A 25154-nucleotide genomic window follows, 5' to 3' on the forward strand; every position below is an offset into this window, starting at 1 on the left:
ACACACATGCAAAAAGTTCATATATAATGAGGAGGAGGGCCAGAAATGGATGGATATGTGTGTCACAGCACATATCGGAAAAAATGTTGATTCAAATGATAAAATCTTTGACTGAAAGTGTCACATGATCCGCAACCTGTTTTAGTTTTTGCTTTCTGAGTCCAGCTGTGAAAGAGGGTGGGTCACACTCCTGATCCAGGTCCACCTTCATGAACTCTTCAATGGTAAGCTCACTGGTGGGCGTGTCCTCAAACTCATTCAGCCTGTCAATCAAACACACCGGGGGTCAAGACACAAAGGGTAAGAGCAAAATTAGGCCTAAATAAAACATTTCTGAAAGAATGTTAAAGTATAAATGTATAAAATGAACTACACTATAACATAAAAACGTAGTAGCACTCGTAGTAGCTACAAGATGAATAGTTTGCAGAGTAAATGGTATCATTGTATATGCTTGCGCTTTCCAGACAAAACACACCCTGCACGCTTGTTTCAACATTTGTTTTTGTGACGATGAAATCTCACCTCTTCCTCAGTGTTGCCTCGCACACTTTTACCACACCAATCACTTCCTTAATTGTTCGCCGAAACTCGTGCATGCGAGCGGCAACCAGGAGAGCTGCGACAAAACACAAACATACACTTTTAGCTAACAGAAGGAAATAGGGTAGATAAAAAGAAAGAACAAGAAGGAAAGAGGAAACATAGTTAAATATGAAACTTTAATAAGCTTTAGAAAAGTGCGTCCACTGTACCTGGTCCCCCACTGACTCACCTCAGGCAGAATAAACAGACATTAAATGCACCTGTATTGCTTCAGAGCCTCAGATGCCCATTTCACTCTGTTTCATTAAAGAAACATGAGGAACCAGAAGCACTTCTGAACTATATGACAAACTGAAGAATGCCCAACACTACAACGCAACAGTGTGTGCCTAAAGGTGTATGGCATGCAAACATGAGATTTTAAATAATATCACAGCCTATTGAAACACAAATGTCTTAAATCATTTAAAAGCAGCAATACAAGCAGGAAGGTGAATTAATGTTATTTTAAGGCAATTATGTAATTATTGGAATTTTTGTTTAAGTCTTTTTACTTTTTAATTACTTTTTGTTTTCATTGAAATCTTAAATGATGTTCAGGCTAGATTATGTCACTATGTTACCCAATAGTTAAATAGCTACTTAAGCACTGTTTTAGCAACGTAGCACAAACTTTTAACAATTCAATCAATTCCAGGTTGATAAAATCAATCCAGTTGAATATTCGATGTCATTAAGCAACGCAACCTATTAAGAAGTCAAATTGTTTGTAAACTGCTAACAGTGTGCACACTTTATAAACAAACTAGGTTAAACATCAACACAGTTCATTCCCAGTTTCCTAAACCCTTATGTATGGTATATACTTCAAAAGACTGCATTATGAAAAAATATTTTAACCTGAATATGTCAAACTGTCTGCTTCATTAATTTGAAAATATTATACAACTTTCAAAAGCTAAATGAGAAATATATTGGGCGCAGGATCTTGTGGTATAAAGTGGCAGTCAAATAAACTTTCTAGTCTTTCTTGAAATCAAAGAACCATTTAAACATTACAGCTACAACACAAGTGCTATTCAAGAATGAGGCTTTAATCACATGCAGTCTGTTTGTCTTTATTCTGGGTCTTTCTCGCTCGCTTCCTCTGTCAGTCTGTCTGTCTATCTCAAGCCTATGATCACTCGCTGTGAAACAAATTCTTTAAGACTCAAGCTTCCTCTTTTCTCAGCCCTGCTCCTAAAAGATTAATGGCAGATTAATTATTCAGGTTTTGCAGTGAAGGGGGGCAGAGAAACCCAAGCTGAGAGGCAAGAGGAGTCAGTTATTCTAAAAGCGTAATTACTGTACAGAGAGAAACTCTGCCTTAAAGTTTACAAAGGGCTGAAAGTGTAGCACAGAAATAAAATGTCACTTTGCAATGCAACAAATGATGTTGCCGAATGCAAGACGACACTTTTCAGAAATTCTCTTATCAGGTTACGTGTGATGTTAAAGCAGCTTCCAAATGCATGACATGATCTAATTACACATCATTATGCGGCACCCATAGGCGAAAATGTTCAATATCAACTACATGCTACAACAGGTACAAATCTTTTAGTTCCAGAGGAAATACATGGAGTGTGAATTCCAATTTAAGAGAATTGAACTGTGGATCGCTCTGTGATGGTGTGTGTGGTTTTGCGCCTGTAACAAAGCAACCCTTCACTAGCTCACATCATTAAAGAGGTCGCACCGTTAGGGGATGGTTGCCATGGTTACCTGCTCCGCAGAGGCCTGAAGGTCTCCGTCCCGTGTGCATCCAGTCTCTCTTCATCCTCTGCAAGAGACGCAATGCCGTCATAGAAACCTCATGACTCTTCTCTCCAAATTCCAGCATTTGCGAAAATCGCGGGATATAAAGGCACGGATCTGTACCGAACAACGATCTCAATCACAAAGACAGACAAAGCATATCTACAACATTTTCAGTTTTTAGAATGCTCCACCGAGTGTCAAATCTGTCTGATAAGTCTAAAGTTACTCATCAAGTTACACGGGAATCATGATTACAGACAATTAAGATACTGTTGCTCATCATCGACAACTTGTGGGCAGTTCAAACACAATTATATAGTTAATATTACTAGCAATAATAAATCCGATTCAGATGTGTCAAGAACGGCCATTATTAAACATCTTAAAGAGCATCCCAAAAGTTAGCTCTAACAAAGAATGAGCACATGTTCTTTTATCTAATCTACACTGCATATGTTCACTATAAGCCGCTTTGGGAAAAACACAGATCGTGGGAGAGAGAGAGAGAGAGAGAGAGAGAGAGAGAGAGACAGAGAGAGAGAGAGAGAGAGAGAGAGAGAGAGAGAGAGAGAGAGAGAGAGAGAGATCATGCTGCGTTAAGATTTTATTGGAAATCAGTCGTGCGCAGCAATTTCCCCCTCGTACCGTTTCAGAGTCCATAACTACTGACATGAAGCCGGATAAAACTTGGACAACGCTTTGAGTTCTGGACTCGTTTGAGGTAAGAGCGCGCATTATCATTCATCTATCACGCTGCTCCGGCACAGTTACGTCGTGACGTTAATATTACGTTAACAAAGCGCAACCGAGTTTGTGAGAGAATCTGCAGCGCGCAGAATAACGTTTCCCACAAACAATAACATTCACTCAGTATTTCTAAACAAGACATATTTTAGTTATATATATAAGTCAAATACGACACTATATTACATAAATCGCGTCTTCATTTGTGTTTTTCTCCTTAAATAAACTGAATAGCGACTATTAATACTTGGGTTAGGCTACTAGCCGCCAAACCTGATTTTAATTTGACTTCGAGACGTGCAGTAGCCTACAAATAAACATGCAGAAAAGAAAATGCCTTAATGCAGTATAGTTCAAAGAGAACCATAGAGGGAACAAGATGCTCTGGAGGGACAACCCTCCGACCCTGACGTCACAGAGTTAGAGAAAGAAAGGGAGAGGGACCTCAAAATAAACTCAGTCAAACTTCATTTCGCGTGGCTGCAGCAGAGAAAACGTCTGTTTGGCCATTATTTGATAATACATCGGCAGACACGCTTTATTTTTCACAAGTTGTGTGCTTATTTAGTGACATTTAAAGCGATTCCAGGAGGATATTTTGGATTGTGATCAGACAAGATGGGATTCAAGAAAAGGTGATCTCCCGAAATGGTCGGCGAAATACCAAATGTGCATACCGCTTTGTTTCACCGGAAGACACGCGATATAAAGGAATAACAAGGACCCCGGTTGTTTCTGAAAAACGGCGTTGTTAATTTCTATCGGTATTTCTGTCAACTCGTTTTTGTTCTGATGCCCGCTGCGCCGGAATGCAAACTGTCCCATAATGGCCGGATCACGAAATGCGTTACTTTTCTACTCCTGCTCCCCGAAACGCTAAAAAAGTTGAAAAGGACAAGCAAGCACCCGGGAAGACTGCCTGTCTGCTATAACGTCTTAACTCTTTCCCTCAAGAAAAGGATGGCAGCGGAACTGTACCCCGTGAACGATCATGCATCGGTGCCGAAGAACGGGACCGTGATGCCTAGCCCGTCCGAGAAAAAGAACGTGGAGCCGGTAGCGCAGACCACCAAGACCATCGCCACGACACCGACGACAGAGCAAAATATCAACAACAACAATGTGGAGATCCCCACCTGGCAGTCCGTGCATCCGACATTACGCGAAAGGCAAGTCAAAAGCAATGAAGTGCTACATAACGAGGGAACGTTTTGTTGTTTCCGTTTCTTTTACAGTACATTTGCTATAAAAATAAATTCAATCTACTGATACATAGTGCATTATTTTAACAACGCTCTAAATATTAATATTTCGTTTGAATTTTATTCAGAAATGCACTCATGTTCAATAACGAACACATGGCAGACGTTCATTTCATTGTTGGTCCACCTGGGCAGTCGGAAAGGGTTCCCGCACACAAGGTAAGTCCACATCCACATCTCCCCTTTAAAACCCTTTTGGACAAAAGATTGACGGGACATTTCTCTTTCTCAGTATGTGCTGGCTGTCGGGAGCGCCGTTTTCTGTGCCATGTTTTATGGAGATCTCGCAGAAGGGGACTCTGATATCCATATTCCAGATGTGGAGCCCGCTGCATTTCTCATCTTACTCAAGTAAGACTCACTAATCACATCCGGGCATTAATGACAGGGCAACTCAGCTTTCATGCCAGGCAGCACAGATGTGTCCACCAAGGCAAGGGATTGCCTTCTTATTTTAGAGCTATTACAGGTGTTTATTGGATTGCGAATGTTGTACTTTTCTCCCTGGGAGGAAGACACTATTTAAAGCGCTAGCAATGCCATGAAAGGGTATGACTGTCTGTTTATCTGTTAAACAGTTCAGCTTTGGTAAAATAGCTACTTTTCAGTGGTGCTGAAAGAATATAACTACACTTAAACTATTGTTTCCTTACCGCTTCTTTCCTCTTCTTTTATCAGATACATCTACAGTGATGAGATCGAACTGTCCGCCGACACAGTGTTGGCTACCCTCTATGTTGCCAAGAAGTACCTGGTGTCTGCGCTGGCTCGAGCGTGTGTGGGCTTCCTTGAGACGAGCCTAGAGGCACGAAACGCATGCGTGCTGCTGTCTCAGAGTCGGCTGTTCGAAGAGCCGGATCTAATGCAGAGGTGTTGGGAAGTGATCGATGCCCAGGCAGAGCTTGCGCTGCGTTCCGAGGGATTGTCTGAGATTGACCTACCCACGCTGGAGAGCATCCTACATAGGGAGACGCTAAACGTGAAGGAGGCAATAATCTTCCAGGCCGTTCTAGGATGGGCCGATGCAGAATGTCGAAGGCAAACCTTGAAACCCACGCCGCATAACCGGCGATCCGTGCTGGGAAAGGCGCTGCATCTCATGCGCCTGCCTTCCATGACCTTACAGGAATTTGCAGATGGTGCAGCACAGTCAAACATTTTAACCCTTGAGGAGACGCACAACATCTTTCTCTGGTACACAGCTGCGACAAAACCGTCGCTCGGATTTCCAGTTACGCCCAGAAAGGGGCTGACGCCACAACACTGTCATCGGTTTCAATCCTCTGCCTACCGTAGCAACCAGTGGCGTTATCGCGGACGCTGTGACAGCATTCAGTTTGCTGTGGACAAACGTGTGTTCGTCGCTGGACTTGGACTGTATGGATCCAGCGGAGGGAAAGCAGAATATAGCGTTAGAATTGAACTCAAGAGACAGGGAGTGCTTTTAGCTCAAAACCTGACCAAGTTTGTGTCTGACGGTTCTAGCTCAACGTTCCCTGTGTGGTTCGAGCACCCAGTACAGGTAGAGCAAGATGCGTTCTACACCGTTAGCGCTGTTCTCGATGGGAGCGAGCTGAGTTATTTTGGACAGGAAGGGATGACAGAAGTCCAATGTGGGAAAGTCACCTTCCAGTTTCAATGCTCCTCTGACAGCACCAATGGAACAGGGGTCCAAGGGGGACAAATTCCAGAGCTGATATTTTACGCTTGAGTAGTCTAATCTACCCGCTGTCTCTTCTTTAGCAGATCATTCTGGAATTAATGCCTTTTCTCATAATGTAGCTGCAATACATGTCTGGTGGAGGAGGGAGGGTTTCCTTTGGTCAGACTTCATTTATGTTCCACACATAAAGGAATGCTCTTCAATATTATTTATTGGTTAAACATTGTTTTAAAACATACAACTATTTAATATTATTTTAATTATATTAATATTCATAATCTGCAAATGTAAATAATGGGCATTTTGCACTTGAACGTAGGCAGCTTTATCTGTCTTGTTATTTAAATGTTATCTGTTGACAACTTGATGTCAAGTGACATGAAGAACCCCTTAAAACCATAAAACATTTATCAGATCATCGGTACTACATTTTCTTTTGTCTGCTTTACAGCTGTAATATAATTTTTATACTGTTTATTTAAAATATTGTTGTTTTGAGACTTCATCTTAAAAATTACATTCGTGTTTGAAAACCAGAGTTGCACAATCTGTCTGCGGGTTAAGCTTAATTTACAGTAACAGAGCACCCTCTGTGTATTAAAAATGGGATTACACTTACATACTCATACATCAAATACAGAGTAAAAGGCTCTAATTGTAAATGTGAAACTGACATTTTGTTTGTGATAATTCTCACTTACCAATAGCAGGTGCGTTGATGCACAGCTCTTTGGCTAAAACAAGGAAGGTTCTTCCCAAAATGTACACATTCACCTAGAAAACGGAGAGAAAGAATGGGTAATAAAAATTTTGTGGAAGCATAGAAAGAGAAGGAAAGGCGGACAATGAGAAGGAACATAAAAGCAAAAGAGCAATGATGATGAACAGACAGACAGAAAGCCATGATCGTAACGCTATTTGAACAGATGCTGAAGGTTGCAAAGTTCAAAGCTCTGGGGTTTGGATCTATACCAGCATAACTGCAGAGTCCTGACTTTCACACAAACACTACATCTGTCTTTCTCGTACTTAAGGGATGAACCACAAAAACAAAATAATTCATAAAAATATCATGTAATTGATTTAATGTAATTATATTCCGACATTGACACACAAACCCGATTCCTTCCATCTGGGACCCAGGGTTTTAAAGAGAAATCTTTTTTAGTTGATGTCAGAGGTCATGACTGCTGAAAAGTGGGATGGCCCTCACACACTCGTGACCTGAGAGGGGAGGTGGCAGCCTTATGCCTTAAAAAGAGCTCCTCTGTCTGGGGGAGAGCTAAGGAATTTATGGGTCCTTTCTCTGGTAAAATCCCCTAATGACTTAAAACCCGCAGTGGACAAGGTCTGTGTGCTTACATGTGAGGCAGGGAGGGGATTTTATAGGACAGCTGGGAGGGTAAAAATATAAAACGGTCACACCAGCTGGAAGAAAGAGGCTTTCATACACTCAAACACAAACTTTGGATACAGTGGGCTCCCAGACTGCAGAATCTATCATTTAAACCCAAATACTTAAAATAAAAACACCAAGTTATGTATTTAGTGTTACTCTTTGCTGACAACATGTATGATATACAAATGTTTAAGAAGCTTGCCTAAGGAATGAAGCAAGATATTCTCACATTTTTACAAAACTGCTAATTGTCCCAAATTAACAGAGAACAACAGCTTTATTGCCATGCCAAAATTAAAACATAAATCCCAGATGGGATTTTTGGACTCCAAGGTATACATACATACTTAATCCACAATGCACACAGATATTAAAGTGAGTATTGTCGTCGTCCAGCAAAAACCTTGTATCTCCAAAACCACAATTTTTCAGGAAATGGAAAAGTTTTTTTTTATTCAACCCTGTGTTGTTAAAGCTGACAACTTAATATTTTTAACTAGTTAAATATTTTCAAAAACCCACAGACAAACATGAAGTGTGACCAATATTAATGTTTTATGTAACAACTCTATGAAATATAGTGATGCAAGCTCTCCACCCAACAGCCACAATACAGTTTGTGTGGATATTGTAAAAAAAAGATGGTTTTACCTGCAGCAAGTCACTCAGGTCCAGCAGCATGTCTGGAAGTGCGTTGAGGAAATCATACAAAATGCTAATGTAACATATTTACTATTTCTTGGTTTGTGATGTCTAAGGTCTAAGGTGTCATCTGTAAGGACCACAGATACTATTAGAGGGCATCGTCACACAGATGATCACAAACACACAGAGATGGTGAGAATAAGGAAGTGACAGCAGTTTTTCAATCACCTTGAAATGAATGAGATTTTGGTAAAATTTGGATTATTTGCTTGACATTTTCCCTCTCTGCGTAGAGCACCACTGAACCGCCACCTTCTGAACTCTGGGATTACCTGTCTCCTAGCAACCGAGTACTCTGTGTCCATGGAGACCAACACATCTGTCTAATCAGTTCAAAGTGTACTTAAAACATCCTAATAAAAATCACTATAATGGGATTAACAGTCACCATGACAACAAAGAGAGATAATCCTAAATTGTGGGATTATAGATGCTGTCAAATTACAGATTATTTTGATGCATCTGGGTTAGAACACTCTTGGGAGGTATTTCACATTTAAAAATGAGCTAAACTGGTTTCCCTAATAATTTAAAAACAGTCCTAGATGTACAACCTGTGTGGTATTAAAGAAAGAAGAATTCAGAAGTGTTAAAATCTATGTACTTATACCCTACAAAAGGAATTGCAAGATGGAAAAACTGGGACCTGCCACAATAATCCAAAAACTCAGTTTGTCCATAAACAGTAATGGACAATATTCCCGGGTTGTCTAAAATTACACTGTCCATTGGGAACCGAGACAAAAAAAGCCTCGTTCTGTTTCTCACATCCACCCACACCCTTTACCCTGCTGGGCAAAAAGTGAAAGCTCTCTATTGAGCTCTTATGTAAGCCTTCCAGACGTCTGACTGAACATGTTTCTTACATAATCTCTGAAAGATGAGACATAAAATGTCAGCCTCTATTACTTCTTATGAAAATAATTGTTATTTTTTTACATGTCAAATTCACCAAAAAGTAAATAAAAATAAACATGAACTAGTACGCATTATGCGATACGCTATATCTCCATTTGTTTTCCAAGTCATAAAGGACAAGGGTCAGCAAATTATAACAGAATTTTCATTTTGGGATTTCACGTGAAGTTTTTAAATGGCTAATTAACATTTTAAATTGCTTATTAATATTTTATACTAATTATTACTTGTTTTATCATAATTTCTTTACTTTCTCATTTCACTTGCAATCAGGGGTAAGTAAAGCTGCCAGGTTTTACATTTGTCCCTTTCAGGATAATGAAAAAACATCTCTGTACAGTTAATAAATACAACTCAAGCCATAACAAACCAATGCAGAGTGTTCCGGTGGACAACGCACGTCTGCATTAAGGTTCAACCCTGGCCTAATGTAGCCTCCTGAGAGACACGCCCTGCCTTTCCTGGCTCTTTTTTAAACACCACGGAAAAGCCTAATTTAAACATGCTACAGTCTCAGACATAAAAGGCTAAACAGGATGCTGATAACTCAATAAACATACACGCTAAAGATAGCAACCAGTGTTGAACTGAGTGTGAGTCTAGGTTGATCATTTCAAAAAATAAGCATGAGTGTTCACACACGGGAGAAGCAATGCTTTGTGACCAAGCATCAGTCGCTGTGTGAGGCGTGGAATGCAGACGTATGTGCATAAGGAGACGATCTCAAGATGACTGACTCACCCTTCCTTCAACCCCCACAGAGGACCCCTTCTCGTTAACTTTTCTTTTTCTGTAACCTATTCATTTCCTATTCATCTAATGCCATCTGACTCAGTTATGACTCAGGGCAAAGTATCTCTATCTCTACTCAAATTCTCTCCCGGAACACATCTTTTCAAATTAGCATTAAAAATTATGCCAATTAAAAGCTGTATCCTCAACTAAAAAAGGCCAAATGATAAATCAAGATTTACAGTGTACAAGATAGAAACTTAGTATATGAACAAACATAGTAAAACATTACATATGAATAAAAATGTCAATAGTAAACTGCAGTGTTGCCACATGACCTAACATTGCAGATTTCATTCTGAAATTATAAACCATAGACTAAATTTAAACAGTTTATTCAGACAATCATTTATATTAATTTTGATGAAGGCTTTTTCGCTGTAATACATCACTGATCTTAAATCTCTGTAATCCATGATGTAATCAAGCCTTTTAATTTTCAATTCTATGTCAAGTGCCTTGGTCCACTACCAAGAGTTGAACATTGCATCTTGTCTCAGAAAAAGCCTTATCTGCAGTAAAATCATTCTTTAAAATGTTAACTGTTAAAACTACGGGGGTAAGGATTTTCTTTGAAGTCACATAATATATTTATTTATATTTTCTTACACATTTTCATGGACAAACCTTATGGATCTAAGGATACGAGGTGTGCCCTCTGTACGGCAGACGAGGTAGAGGCAGGCGGCAATGACATGAGCCGATCTGCGGCCTGTTGTCAAATGTCTGCTGAGTGCCATTTTATAAAAGTTGAGCGCTGTGTCCAGACAGTGCTGGTTCATTTGGAGCTGATGACCAAGGTGGTTTATCTGGCGTTTGGCTAAACAAAACAAATTGAAAAAGCAGTTAGTCATTTTGTGTTACATTATGTGTGTTTTCATTTTCATGGAGAAAACTCAAGGTCAGACCCTTGGAGCACACTAGTGACTGGAAGATTCATACAAAGAAGCCAAGAAAAGCATTTATAAAATGTCAAACCAACAAGGATATTTAAAGCACTCTGCATTGATATATATATAATTTGATTAAAATAGCTTATACTTAACTCTTTCTTTATAAAATAAAATGTTGTTTACTTATATATAAAGGTTAATAAGAGTTTCTCATAATAAATATATGATAGTATCTGTTCTATTTTCTATATCGGCACCTGCTGTAGTGAACCTGCCACATTGGCATACACAAGGCTTTCACAATGGGGGGAAGCATCTTTAAGCAGAAAACAGGTCAGTACTCACAGAGACTCTTTTGTTCTGTCACCACACACAGATAGTATAAATCTTGATGCCGACATAAGGCTGTTAACCACACACATACATTCCCACACACAATAAAGTGACCTCTTCATTTTCCCAGACCACAGCACACACAGAACATACGTTTGTCTGACTAAACTGATTCATCTGTACTACACAAAAGCACCTTCTGACTCCTCAAGTTTAATAGTGAGAAAATCCTCTTAAAAACAACCATCTGCTTTTAACACACACACTTTACTTACATTACACATACTGTCTTTTTCTCAATAATTTGTCTTTTTTTAGGCCAATACTTTGGAATGCTTGGCAATCATGCAATTTACTGAAATAAATTACAATACAGAATTGATTGCCACATCTAAAACTACATAATCAATGATTCTTCTGACATAATCAGTAATAATTTTGACCCCCTTACTGGCTTTATACTTAAATATATGAAATATTTAATTTTAGGCTGACCCTTTAGCCTAGGCCAGTGGTTCTCAAACTTTTTCATTGTAGGGCAACCTTTGTGAAGTTTGTATCGCTTTGCGGCACCCCAAATAAAGACCTATAATTTTAAACTTAGAATTTTAATTAAACCAAAAACATGTTGGAACATAAATTATTTTGGTTGGTGATCTTCATTTTTTTATACATTTACATTTTGTCATGTAGCAGACGCTCTTATCCAAAGTGACTTAATAGGTGCTAATACAAAGTTACTAGTTTCAACAAAAGCCAGACCAATACCTGTGGAGAGAAAGAGTTAGTTGTGTTTTTTTGTCTGTCAAGTATTCACAGAAGAGATGGGTTTTAAGTAGTTTTTTTAATGTTGTGAGAGATGTGGTTGACCGGACTGAGTTAGGAAGAATGTTCCACCAGCAAGGAGTTGTAAAGGAGAATGTGTGGGAAAGCAATTTACTGCCCTTTTGGGAAGGCACTACAAGACGACGCTGGCTCGCTGAACACAGAGTTCTTGATGGAGTGTAGGAGAGTGTGTTATACATATTGATTGCATAAAATCAATAACAAATTTCTATATTTCAAAACATGCAACAACATCTGTGGCCCCCTGGATGCATATTGGGGCACCCAGTTTGAGAACCACTGGCCTGGGCATGTTCTTATGAGATGCATAAACTGTGACATGAAGTGATGTAGGAAAAGGCATAATTTAACGTGGCAGCTCTATGATGATCCTTAAGTGAATCAGAAAGTTTAGATCATATGCACCCCTCACCATTCAGCAGCGTGGCAGCTCTGGACTCCCTCCCCACTCCAGCATGGAAGTTTGTTCCCAATGATGGCGCATTTCCAGCCGCTGAAACACAAACAAACACTAAATTAATACTGAGTTGTAAACAAATTCAATGTGCCAAATGTGAATTTGACGTGTATATGGTTTTGTAAGCCTTAAATAGAGGTCCCACTTGACTCGAGTTCCATTCATACGCATGCAAATGCAACAGACAGGAATTTTCGTACCACCACCCGAACGTTCTTCGCATGCTCAAAGTCAAGTCTGACCACGGCTTAATTGGTGATCACCGAGTCAGATAATATTTATTTGACTCACATTAAATCCTTACTGTAATGTTCTTTTTTGAACACTGATGAACACTGATAGAGCAGATATAACAAGACCATACACTGTAGTACTAATTTTCCATTGCCTCTAAAAGTTGTCATTTTATTTTTAACTACCACTTACCACCATAAACTACATTAAGAACTCGACAGCCCTCTGGTGGTTAAAAACAGTACTGTAGTTAAAGGGATAGTTCAGCCCAAAATTAAAATTCTGTCATCATATATTCATTCAGGCTTCATTCAAAACCTGATTATGACTTTTTGTCTTCTGTGGAACACAAAAGAAGATTTTATTAAAAATGGTTAATGATTTTGTGTTCAGTGAGTTGAAGTCAAGAGGGCCAATGTTGTTTGGCTACTACATTCTTCAAAATCTCTTATATGTTCTGCAGGAAAAATAAAATAATACAGGTAGGCAAAGACATAAGGGTGAGGAAATTATGTAAGAACTTAAATTTTTGTGTAAACTTTCTTCCTAAAATATGTATTTAAGTTGCTGAACTTAATCCACATTCTGTATTGACTAGAAACCATGCCTTTCCAAAAAAAAGAACACTGTTGAAAGAGGTTGTTCCAGGCTCAGAGGATTTGAGACAACTCCACAAATACAGTACATTTGTACTTTAGTGTAAGTAATTCATCTGCTTCTTTATTATGAGCCTTTCAGGAACATCATTATAAAAAAGTTAGCCAACTTTTTCCAAGATCAAAGTAATTAATCCCCATATAAAATATTTAGGGGCGGTTTCCCGGACAGGGATTAGACTAGTCCTAGACTAAAATAAATGCTAGAGCTGTCCAAAGCGAAAACAACTTGCACTGCCATATCTTAAAATACATCATTGCTTTTGTGTTGTCTCACACACCTAGTCCTGACTTAAGCCGATCCCTGTCTGGAAAACCACCCCTTAAACAATTAAGAAATCAAAATCATTTCTCATTTTATGTGATGCAAATAAACAGCTACTCACAGTCGCCAGAGACAAACTGCCCGACAGCAGACGAGCCTCCACCACTGTTCTCCACAAAAGACACCTCAGAAACGATGATGTTGTCCTCCAGCACAGAGCCGCAGCCCATGCAAACAGCAACTCCCTTTGCCTGGTCCACATCAATTTCTGTGCCCCCACAGTTCTTACACCTCCCCATGGTCTCGACTTATCCGTTAACGCAAGGAATGTTCTCTGAAAGCATGCAAAAACACATGAGAGGACATCCAGTTACGCATTTAGCTCAGGTTAACCAAGACTGTTCTTCTAATTGCAAAACTCACGGCGATGGTGAAAACTGATTTAACAATGATAAAAACTATCCAATTGCACTAATATTGCCTTGTTTTTTGTTTTATAACTCAACCTTTGCAAACAAGCAAATTTACTAACATCGACCAGAACCCCATGGTGTCGGAGCCAAGACCTGAGTTCGAATCCCGGCTCGTGGTCCTTTCCCCATCTTTATTCCCTCTCTCTCATCCCATACTTTCCTGTCTCACTCTCCACTGTATTATCCATAATAGCATGCAAAAAGGCCAAAAAAAGAAAAAAATACAATGGTATTTTGGACACGTGTTGACCGTTTTGCTATACGGTTTATGGCATACGACAAAATAGAGTAGTAGAGACCCGCTCCACATTCAGCATGTTACTGGAAACTCTTTATCATTAAGTACCACTGTTATGAACTCATTATTTCATTTTATATAAAAGTAGGGCAACAGCGCCTCTTACAGGACCGAAAGTGCGTAACACGTCCAACATGCCCACGTTGCAAACCCCACAGGTACCGATTCTGATAGGACGTTTATTAAACAGATCAGATCTTCTAGATTGACACGACATATAACATCTGAAACAAGCTGTTGTCTTCTTATCACCTCTGTGCGGTCAATAACTGGAGTCCGTTTGTTACGTGGCGATTGTGTTTACATCACAACCAACTCTGCACTTTCTTTTCATCCTTTGAATAAAGATACAAATCTGCGCGGATGTCTGCCAAATTCGTTATACAGATTACAAAGAAAACGTAACGTGGCTAGCTGGAAGATAAACAAGCGTAGACTTACCTGCCGGCGTCTGAGCCGTTAAACGGGCCTTTCTGTTCTTGTTTGGCGAAATAACAACCGTTTGTACTTTATTCTTAGACGTTATACGGTGTTTATGACTAACTTTTACGATGCACCCAAAAAGATGTGATGTGTTGTTTTACATGACAAGCCGGCAGATTTCGAGATTCCTCCTGTTATCAAAAACAGCACATGTGTACTTCAGCATGCCATACGGATTTTACCAACGTGACACCGGAGGGGGAGTTAATGATTTCAGAATAACGGTGCCGCATTGGAAACAATGTCGCTGCTTAATGTTTTAATTAATGTTATTATAGTATAACTAATAATATACGTATGAAATGTTTTCGCTCGGTGACTTAAGAGCCTGAGTTTACAACAGCCCTCCCTTTAACAGCGCTATGGTATGACCGGAAATGCTGCTCAACGACGCAGACCCGCTTGTTCGACTTGATCAAGCCCATTAACAGACATCTTTGGACGTAACATAATAATAATGCTAAATATTATATTCATAAGTGTAAATGTTTCAGTGTTTTTATTTTGGATGTTAAATGTTATACTGATTTCTTAGTAAGCTTTAATCTTTTCGGAAGATATAATGTATTTCTTACCCATAAAACATTTTGTCATATTGTATTTTTCAATTTGATATTTATCAAAACAATAAACTATTGAATAAAGTATAATAGTTAATAGGGGCTACAAAACACTTTGTTTTTATCATGGTGTACGGACCCCTTTTGCACCAACGCATTAGCTGGTATGGGGTCAGATTTGTTTCATTATTCTGAATAAATAAACTACGATTCTCAAATAAAGAGAGTTTCACAAACATTTTTTAAATCCACATATGCATAAAAAGCGAACCATAAATGTATGTTAGACGTTCAACAAAAATAAATGCAAATAAATACAATGAGATTTGCAAATAAAAATGATTTACAAATGTATTTTAATGATATTTATTTGTAGATCGTTTTCTTCACATTTGTGGATTGCTATCTGCACATTTGTGAATCGCATTCTGTGCATTTGTGAATCGCTTTCTGTGCATTTGTGAATCGCTGCACGCATTTGTGAATCAGTGCACACATTTGTGGATGGCTCTCTGTGCATTTGTGGATTTTGAAACATTTCTTACATCAAACCGTGCGCATAATCCACAAATAGGTGGACCCCGCCCACTATCTACGCAAGCCAATCGGTTAACCGTTTTTGTTGTCCAATAGGCCACATTCTAACTTCAGCCAATCACCTTTTGCTCTGCACTAAGATTCAGAGAGCTAACACGGCGACTAGTGGTGATCTAAAATGTATGATATACTAAATGATAATGGCCTCTTCTTTATACTATGTAATGATTGCTTGTGTTTATATATGTTAATTGTCCGTATTGTTTCATATATGCTGTATTTAAACGTTTAGGACTTGATAACAGCGTGCACGGACTGGAGCAGAAAATCCTGTTGACAAGGCAGTCGGGACTGATTTGGTTTGCCTGCCAGCCGTTTAATTGTGTTTATGTACCAAAGGGCTAAATTAAGATTTTGGCATTCGATCAAGTATAATCTGTTGCGCAGAGTTTGCAATGCGCACTGCAGCTGTCGGTGTACTACCAGTATGAGATGGCAGAATTAACGTTTGGGGAAATCATCAGTATTGTGAATTTCTATGTATTTCATAATTCAAAATTAAAATTAATTTCATCAGTCATCTCGGTTTATGCCATTCCCGAATGATCTCTGCTGCTATGGCTGAATGTTCGGTTTACGGTCTAACTCTCTGCCATGACAAAGGATGTCGATTCTTGTACTATGACACAATATTTTTGTACACACAATATTTTCTCAAATTCAACCCAAAAAGTAAATGATGTAGGCCTATAAAATTTGTGTTTTCGAACCTTACCATAGTTAATATTGGTATAGGCTACAACTGCAGATAATCATCTTACTGTAGTAAATAATAATGGTTGTGGTAGTGCTTTCAGTAGCGTGTTATACGATAAGCATCTCCATTTTACCTGGTGCCAAATAAATAATTATTGTTGGGTTATAATTATGTATATATTGCTGCCTTTTAAATTACATATAGGACAGCTTTAAAATACTGTTTATTTCCATTATTTCATGGCAAATAAAAAACAACGGGGGCATTTAGAACGCAATGGAGGCAACACAACTTTTCTCTTGGATGAAAAAAGTATGATGCAAAATATAAAATTGCCAAATAGAAATTAATTGAAGCTAATTGTACAAATGAATGAGTTTTCCATACAGATGCAGAAAAGGCACTGGATGTGACTGGGCATTTCAGTAAAGCCCTTTTCATACAGAGATATCGGAAAATATGCGGAAGGTGTGTCCCTGGATGACGGGATCGGTTGATTTTGGTTTACAATGCCAGTGACCTGTCCGTGCGTTGTAATGTAGCCAACTGTAATGCAGTCGGGAACATAGCGCTGTCACCTGAAGGTATTTTCCTTTCTGTGATTTTAGTTTTTTTATAGTTCAGTAGCGCACTTCGCTATGTTGTTACCGCATTTCTTCTATATTTAGTGACAAATAGGGTTATAATATATAGCATACATTGCTGGTTTTTAAATGATAAAGATATAAATTTAAATCAAAATAAGTACTTTTTATTGGTAAATGCAGAACATTGAAGAATGAGAAGAACCAAGGTATCCCAACCAGTTGGTTAAATATAGGACTATATAAAAAAACAAATTGTTTGGTGCAAATTTACAGAACCTCAATTTTATCACTGCAAGAACTTTACTCATCCAGAGTGAGCGAGTAAAAGGGCTCGCAAAATCTCTCAACTGCCAAACATAGGACAAGTTTACCCCATGAACAGTTGAACAGTTAAATGTTATCCCCACTGTGCAATAAATATGTGCGATACTATTTATTCAGAATAATGAAACAAATCTGATCCCATAGTGCATGGGCGGTGCCACGCATGCCTGTGAGCAGAGCATAGTTTTTTGCCAGTACAGAGTACAGTTAATAGAAGTGCAATGGCAGCTCCATTTTTAATGTTATTAATTAAATGTTGTCAGTTCTATAAATAACAGGACGTGCAATATGCCGGATTGACCTACCTATGAATTGTTTTATTATTTAAACCATGCTCCTGAATTCACTGGGAAAATGATCTGGCTCTTTCCTTTCGTGGTTGCTGATCTAGTGGGTAAGTCATATTTTTGACATAATTGATTGTGTGATAGTTCTTCCAACTTTTTATTAAGTTTAGTGTTTTAAATGAGAAAACAACATAAATGTGATCTCTGATACATAAAATTGATAGAATTTTTTACAGCAGATAATGTCAGATTTAAAAGAAGGATCATGTGTATATAGGAGCTTGATTTTAAAAAACATGGGCGAGCAAATAAAGCATTATTTTGTGTATGCCACTAACAGACGTGAAGATTTAAATGACAAAATATTTTTTTTAAGTGCCAGTCCTTCCTGGATGAAATTAAAGGAGATTAAAGGTACATGAAAAAAGCCAAAATATTATTTTTACAGTGCCAGTCCTTCCTGGATGCAATTACAGGAGACTAAAACCTGTGTCACCACAATACAATGCAACAAAATTCTACACCCTTTAGAAAACCTTTGTGTGTTTCTATTCAAAGGTCTTAAAAATCTGAAACAAGTAACTCTTGATATTTTGAAAACATCTAATTCTAGCCCCCTTTGAGGTGATTGTCCCAGATAAACAACTGAAGGCCATTCGGGGTCGTCCAGCTATACTTGGCTGTAGGTTCACACCAGATCCCGACATCTCAAACTTGGTGGTTACCTGGCAACGGCAGGAGGATGTACAGGTCGTCCACAGTTTCTATTATCAAAAGGACCAGTTGGATTGGCAGAGCCCGGTATACCGCAGCCGGACCTTCCTGTATAAATCAGAGCTTGCTAAAGGAAATGCCTCTATACAAATATCAAATGTCAGCCCAAAGGATACAGGCGGGTACATGTGCATAGTGACTAATTCACAGGGAAGCGCAAGAGCCTTGGTACAGTTGACTTATGGAGGTATGTTCATGAAGAACACAGCAAAAACATGGAAATAGTGTTGTACAATCCTCCTTATCCTCTACCAAAAATAACCTTGTCTTACTTTTGTATTTTCCCTGCATTTCCCTGCATATGATTAGCCATTATTAGTTCTTCACGTTTTATAAGTACAGTGCTGTTTTTGGCGAAATCATGATTAACAGTCATCAAAAAACGTAAAATGTATGTAGCTGATGCAGAGTCCTGATAATATATAATCTTAATAAATGCACACAATCTTACATGACCAGATTTACTTGTCTTTTTCAGCTCTATATTCTGAGCCCAGGTTAGGCATCCATATAAACTCCTCAGCAATCATAGTGAAGTTTGAGACGGAAGGATTCCCCAAACCTGAGGTGAACTGGCTGGGTAACCAGGGTGAAAATCTCACGCATCACCTGGAGCTCATCGAGCAGACAGAAGATGGACTGTATTTCATAAAGAGCAGCTATGTAGCCAAGAGGCCAATGGTTAATATTACATTTACACTGAAGAACCACCTCCTCAACCAGAACCTGGAGAGGCTTGTGATCCTCATCTGTGGTAAAGTGCATTTTTTCTCTGTACTGAATGTCCTATTAACAGATCATCTTTCATTCTTAACAGTTTTACAGAATGACATTGTTCTGTGTGTTTGAAAGGTTGGAAATCCAATTTTCTTGATTAACAGGTATTATCTGTATTTGCTTACAGTTTGGTTATTATGCTGTACTTGGCAAAAGATAATGTTTAGAAAGAAGAAACAATGCCTCTATTGATTATTGTGTATGACTAAACTTCAGCAGTTGTGTATTAATGAAAGTACATATCCGACAGTTTGTGTCATTTTTTTGTTAGTAACCAGGCAGTTCTCATTTCCAATTTAAAAGGCCAAATGATGAAAACAATTTTTGTTCACCCTAAATATTTTTTAATCCCTTACTCACTCATGTTATTTCAAATTTGTATGCCTTTATTCTGCAGAACACAAAATAAGATATTTTGAAGAATGTTTGTAAACAAACAACATTGGCCCCCATTGGTTTCCATTGTATGGACACAAGAACTACTGAGACCTTTCTCGAAATGCCTTTTTTGTTCACTGATTATGACCCCTAAGAGCATGGTAAGAGCATGGCAGTACCAATGCCAAGGTCGTGGGTTTGATCCCAGGGGAATCAACTAGCCCTGTTAAACAGTGAGTGATTCTGAATTCCATGCTATTGCACCAGATATTCTTACTGTTAATGGGATACATAAAAGTGTAAATTATTAACCATGGCTTAGAAGATCACTGATGGCACTGTGGCATTGTGGTTTAATATTGGCTAATACATTTGCATTTAGCTGACGTTTTTATTCAAAGCGACTTACATAGAAGAGAGTTCAGGGAGCAATAAGCGATATGTCATACAAGAGCAATAATACAATAGGTGCTAATACAAAGTGACTAGTTCCAACAAAAGCTAGACCACTACCTGTTGAGAGAAAAAGAGAGGGTTAGTTTGCTTATTTATTTTTTAATGAAAGCATTTGCTAAAGTAAATAAACGGGTCATAGTTCAAACAAAAATAAAAATTCTGTCATCATTTACTCACCCTCTTGTCATTTCGAACCTTTATGACTTTCTGTCTTCCGCAGAACACAAAAGAGGATATTTTCAAGAAAGTAGCCAAACAAACAGGGCTGGACCAGTTAACAAAATTGTTCATAATATATTTTTTGTGTTCTGAAAAAGTCATACAGGTTTAAAATGACAAGAGGGTGAGTAAATGATGACAGAATTTTTATTATTGGGTAATTTTTGGGTTAACTATCCCTTTGGTTTCAACCATATTCAAACATGCCTTTTATTGTTATTAAAATGCATACATGTTTAATACATGTTTTTACTATTTGAGTAAAAGTGAAGACATCAATAACATACAGTAGTTGCCTTTTCCCTTGCATTTCATTAGTTTAAATCTGTCGGTGGAGGTTAGAAATGCCTGTTTATGCTTTGCAACTTTTTATAGTGATGCGACTGAATGTAGTAACAGTTTCTGTTTTAAAATCTACCCAAATGTGACTTCAACAGCAGCATTTTCTAAACTCTATCTAAATGTCTTTTTGTGTTTCAGATGAGGTCACTGCCACAAATCAAGCACCTGTTGCAGTTATCATACTTGCCATGTTGTGTATTATGTTGTTTATATGCATCATTATATTAACGTTGCGGAGATGGAAAATGCAGAGATCTTCCCCTGCAACGAATGGCCACGCTCTTGTACATCCTTCCTTTTAGTGAGTTATGTAGTGAGGGCTTTTTTGCTTTCACTCCACCCTTCTCCTCCTTTATCAAGAATACAAAACTTCATAGAGAATGTAGTTAATCATTCTCAGGTTTGAGCATGTAATTAAAAAAAACACCTTTAGAATGGAATTGTAAAAGTGGGTGTGTGTAAGTGTTTAATGCCATTATTACCTGCTGTGCCTTTTTTAAATATTTTTTATGGGTGAGGATGCTAAAAGCACACATTTACTTCAAATAGACTGAGCAGCTCATGACAACTAAAAGTCGATATATGCAATTTTACATTTCACTTTGTTTGTATGTTTTAATGAAATCATCCTTTATAATATTTATTTAAAAGTTTCATGAATGTCAACTGCCCTGTCCTTACATTTTTTATTTCTTTTATAACATTTTTACCATGTACCACTATGTGGATAGTTCACTTAACTTCAGCTTGCTTCACATATAATGACTGAAGAAGTAATACAACTACAGTAAAACGATTCAGACTAAACAGTGATCTTCTACATGATCAAATACATCATGTTGTCAGTTGACAGCAACCACGAACCACGGTAAAACTCCAAACACAGTACACTTAATCCTCTGGACTAGATAAGTGTGTTTGTACTGTTATGTCTCGTATTTTAGCAATAAAGTCTGCAGGAGGCAGCTTTAATTCATTAACCTACGTAGTTTCATGCATCATGGACCATAAAAAATTCATCAACCTAGATTTATGATGGCAAATGCATGTTGAGACAACAGATGGCTCATCTGCTCTTCTATTGCCAGAACATATGTTTAGTAGACAGTGAAATGTTTATGGTCAATTTCTTTCCACACCTTAAATACACAATCGGTTTTATTTTCTTGGACAATACACAAAATGTGGTGTCCTTAACTAGACACATCTCTCTGTTGCTCTAACACATTTTGTGTTAGTTTAAACATGTTTTGTCTTTTATTTATTTACATTTAGTCATTTGGCAGACGCTTTTAGCCTAGCACAGTATACAAAGCTAAGAATAGTGAGGTTAGATTTATTTTTTTTAAGAAGGAAAGGGAAAAGAATTAGGATAAATCAATCAGAGATGTGTTGACGGAAGAAATGTGTTTTTAGGAGTTTTTTAAAGATGGCAACAGAGTCTGCTGACCTTGTAGAAGCAGGTAGATCATTCCACTAATGTGGAACAGATCCAGAGAAGGTACGGGAGAGTGATTTATTTAACCCAAAACCAATAAAAAAATATTCTTTGTTATATAGTATAACACAAACAATGTGTGAATAATTTACACATACTTTTGAGTGATATAGTTCAAAGAAATGTACTTTCATTTGAACTATAAATTCCCTAACACAAAACCACATTTTTATGTGTGTCATTATCGCTTATTGCTCCCCGAACTCTGTGTAAGTCGCTTTGGATAAAGGCGTCTGCTAAGTGACTAAATGTAAATGTCATGGAAAAACAGTTATGAGAATAAACTAAACAGAACCAGTTCTGTTTCAGTCGGATTTGAATCTTCTCTATAAAGTCACTATACACTCAAAAAAATGAACTGTTGCTGCTGTTGTTTTACTACCCATCCTTGTTCACAGTATATAAAGAAAGCAAGTAACTGAATTAACGTCAGTTAACTGTTATTTATACTAAAAATGTAGTTTGACTGCAACCTAACATTGTTGACTATTGGACCTATTGTTGAGTTTACTTAATATAAACAATTTAATTTAACATGACTGCTTGAGAGGAATTTTCAGTTTTCAAATACATTTTTTGAGTGTATATATCAGCAGTAAGATTTTAATTCTGCCATATCAAACAGGTCCAAGCGAACATAAAATTATGCTGTATTGACTATCTAATAAGAGTGCAGTGCAGTATACATCTTTGGGTTAATATGTAGGCTGGATTCGCTTGTTTTTTAATCATCACAGGAAAACATCACAGGAACAAACAGAATACGTGTACTATTCATAAAACGGCAACTTCCACTTTCAGCCTTGCCTGAAAAAAAAAGAGACTCATGCACAGACATGTATGAAATTTTGTAACACCAAAGCAATGCAGTGTTGAATTGTCGGGTGAACATGGGAGAGTGAACTTGTCCCATCTCTTTTAGAAAATCTCTTGACTTTCCGGTAGAGCAGAAACTAAATTCTCAAAAAGATTTAGTGATGCATTTCATAAGATGTATGTTATTTCAGACAAATATGTTTTGATTATCTTATTCAACAGGTGATGTCTCAGTCGATTCAAGTATCCCAATATGTACACTGAAAAAAGGTTTTCATAGGTTTTCATTCAACCAATTAAAACATTTTAGGTTAAGGGTTCAGAGTGTATTAAATATCAGTTTACAGACAAGAAAGACAATGTTTGAAGTCGTTACAAATCAAACAAGGTCTTCTAACCAGACTAGTTGAATGACTTTTAACTGCTTCACAATGTCGTGGAAGAGTCATTTTAATTATTTGCATTTTCAATTGTTCTCTGAAGAACCTTAAACATTTGAAGAAACTTTTTTAAAAGGAAGGAAGAAAGGAAGAAAGAAAGAGAAAGTTAAACAGTATTTTTCCTCTGGCCTCTTTAGTTTAAAGAGTAGATCGTGTTTCTCAACTTTACATAAACACACAGAGCAGTAATAGCAGAAATTATTGTATGGATTGAGCTGTTTTTCTCAATGTCTTATTACAGGCTTAAATTGAAAATAAATATATAGATATATTTTCTTGGTTAGAAAATAAAAATGAAGAAATGTTGTCATTAAGTTTCTCAAAAGTGTCTTTTATCAACAGTCAAACAACAAAAGCTGTCAATCTTCAGCCCATATGATATCACAGTTCAATGGTAAGAGTTTCAGTTAACTGGCAGAACTCAAATCTTCTGAAGAATCAATGAAGTCATTGTTGAATTCCTTCCTTCGGTATTTTTTATGGTGCAATTTACACGCCTTATTCCGCCATCATGTCATGTTTATTGTTGGTCTTGCAGCGGAGTCATGGCATAGCCTTAGGTTTTGTGTGAGAAAGACATGGCTTTGTTTTGATTTTGATTTGCCATGTGCTTTCTCGTGTCTCGTCAGTGTTTCCCGCCCTTCTGTCTCGTTAACCTTCCCTGAGTGTTTCAGTACCCACACCTGCCCATTGTTATCTCCTTTGTTAGTCTCCCTATAAAATGCCCTCTTGTCTATTGTCTTGTGCTCGTTCGTTGTACATGTTCCTGTACTTGTTTCCTGTCATGGTCTTGCAGATTATATGTTTGGTTCCAAGTTCTTTGTTTTAAGTTCTAGTTGTTTATGTTTGCCCCCTTGTGGGAAGTATTTGTTTTCAGTTTTTTGTAGTTAGTCTAGGTAGTGTTTTCCCCCATCGAGGGTGTTTTTGTTCTTGTTTATTAAAGTCTGTGTGTTAACCCCTTCACCAACGCTGCCTGCAATTGGTTCTTCATCCACATTCACGACACGTCTACCTTTTTGCACTGACAGGTAAACTATTCTTATGACAACAAATACTCCCATGCCATTTATGTACTCACTCCTTTCTAAAATAAACATTACATTTTACTGTGTTAAAGGTACTACATCAAACAACTTACTCTCGACCAGTATTCACTAGGCTTATACAAAGTGAATACGATTAATATTTCCATTTAATTGGATATAGATTCTAACAGACCTTTTTGTTAGTCACACTTTCAGTACAAAGAAAAACAATGACCTTCAGCATAGGATCAAATGCCTCAAATTTGGTTGAGAAGGTGGTTCTTAAAGTCCCAGTGTACCTATAAAATGAGACAGAACTGGTACTTATTCATAAAAGATAAATGGTTGGATGTCAAATGGTTTTAACAGAAAAGTTTTCTTCTTTAGTATTTTTCGAAAGATTTGTCTAAAAATAAATAACAGAAAAATCTTTTTCAATTTTATTTATACAGCGCTTTTCACAATTTGCATTGTTCCAAAGCAGCTTTACATGGGAAAAACGAAAAACACAAAAAAAAGAGTAAAACACAGAACAGGAATAGTTCAACTTGTTATAAAATGCAGGTCATGGCTGAAGGGCCCTTGAGCAAGGCACCTTACCCCTGATTGC

General features: G+C 37.7%; 3 protein-coding genes across 8 annotated transcripts in view; 2 read left to right on the forward strand and 1 right to left on the reverse strand.

Moving 5' to 3' along the window:
- The window catches only part of brf1a (BRF1 general transcription factor IIIB subunit a), a 31324-nt gene extending 16149 nt beyond the window's left edge, over positions 1–15175 (reverse strand). For both annotated transcript variants that reach the window (XM_079473507.1, XM_079473506.1), the window contains exons 1-9: positions 14726–15175; positions 13635–13847; positions 12314–12394; positions 10476–10649; positions 8066–8097; positions 6717–6789; positions 2311–2460; positions 526–619; positions 137–263 (exon numbers count right to left, since the gene is read on the reverse strand). In XM_079473507.1, the coding sequence (XP_079329633.1) occupies positions 137–263; positions 526–619; positions 2311–2460; positions 6717–6789; positions 8066–8097; positions 10476–10649; positions 12314–12394; positions 13635–13812 (909 nt within the window). In that variant the 5' untranslated portion in view covers positions 13813–13847; positions 14726–15175. The remainder of the gene's footprint in view (positions 1–136; positions 264–525; positions 620–2310; positions 2461–6716; positions 6790–8065; positions 8098–10475; positions 10650–12313; positions 12395–13634; positions 13848–14725) is intronic.
- btbd6a (BTB (POZ) domain containing 6a) lies at positions 3659–6432 on the forward strand. The gene is made up of 4 exons (XM_079472583.1): positions 3659–4259; positions 4421–4511; positions 4585–4703; positions 5031–6432. Exons 1-4 carry the CDS (start codon positions 3883–3885, stop codon positions 6061–6063), a joined length of 1620 nt encoding a protein of 539 aa, XP_079328709.1. The 5' UTR covers positions 3659–3882; the 3' UTR covers positions 6064–6432.
- A 2532-nt stretch (positions 15176–17707) lies between the features above and the next one.
- Positions 17708–24481, forward strand: LOC306903371 (butyrophilin-like protein 9). 5 transcript variants are annotated; one of them, XR_013787547.1, is made up of 6 exons: positions 17708–17926; positions 18196–18233; positions 18433–18780; positions 19072–19347; positions 19768–19981; positions 20904–21429. XR_013787547.1 is itself a non-coding variant. In XM_079472482.1 (5 exons), the coding sequence occupies exons 1-4, from the start codon at positions 17887–17889 to the stop codon at positions 20514–20516; spliced, it is 756 nt and encodes a 251-aa protein (XP_079328608.1). In that variant the 5' UTR covers positions 17708–17886; the 3' UTR covers positions 20517–20547; positions 20904–21744. The 5 variants fall into 5 exon arrangements, 3 of the variants coding, with proteins under 3 accessions (XP_079328608.1, XP_079328606.1, XP_079328607.1); XR_013787548.1 differs by lacking the exon at positions 18196–18233; XM_079472482.1 differs by lacking the exons at positions 18196–18233; positions 19768–19981 and adding an exon at positions 20425–20547 and having other exon boundaries at positions 20904–21744.
- Positions 24482–25154: the final 673 nt, after the last annotated feature.

Source organism: Barbatula barbatula, assembly GCF_947034865.1.
Source record: "Barbatula barbatula genome assembly, chromosome: 14".
Classification (NCBI taxonomy): Eukaryota; Metazoa; Chordata; class Actinopteri; order Cypriniformes; family Nemacheilidae; genus Barbatula; species Barbatula barbatula.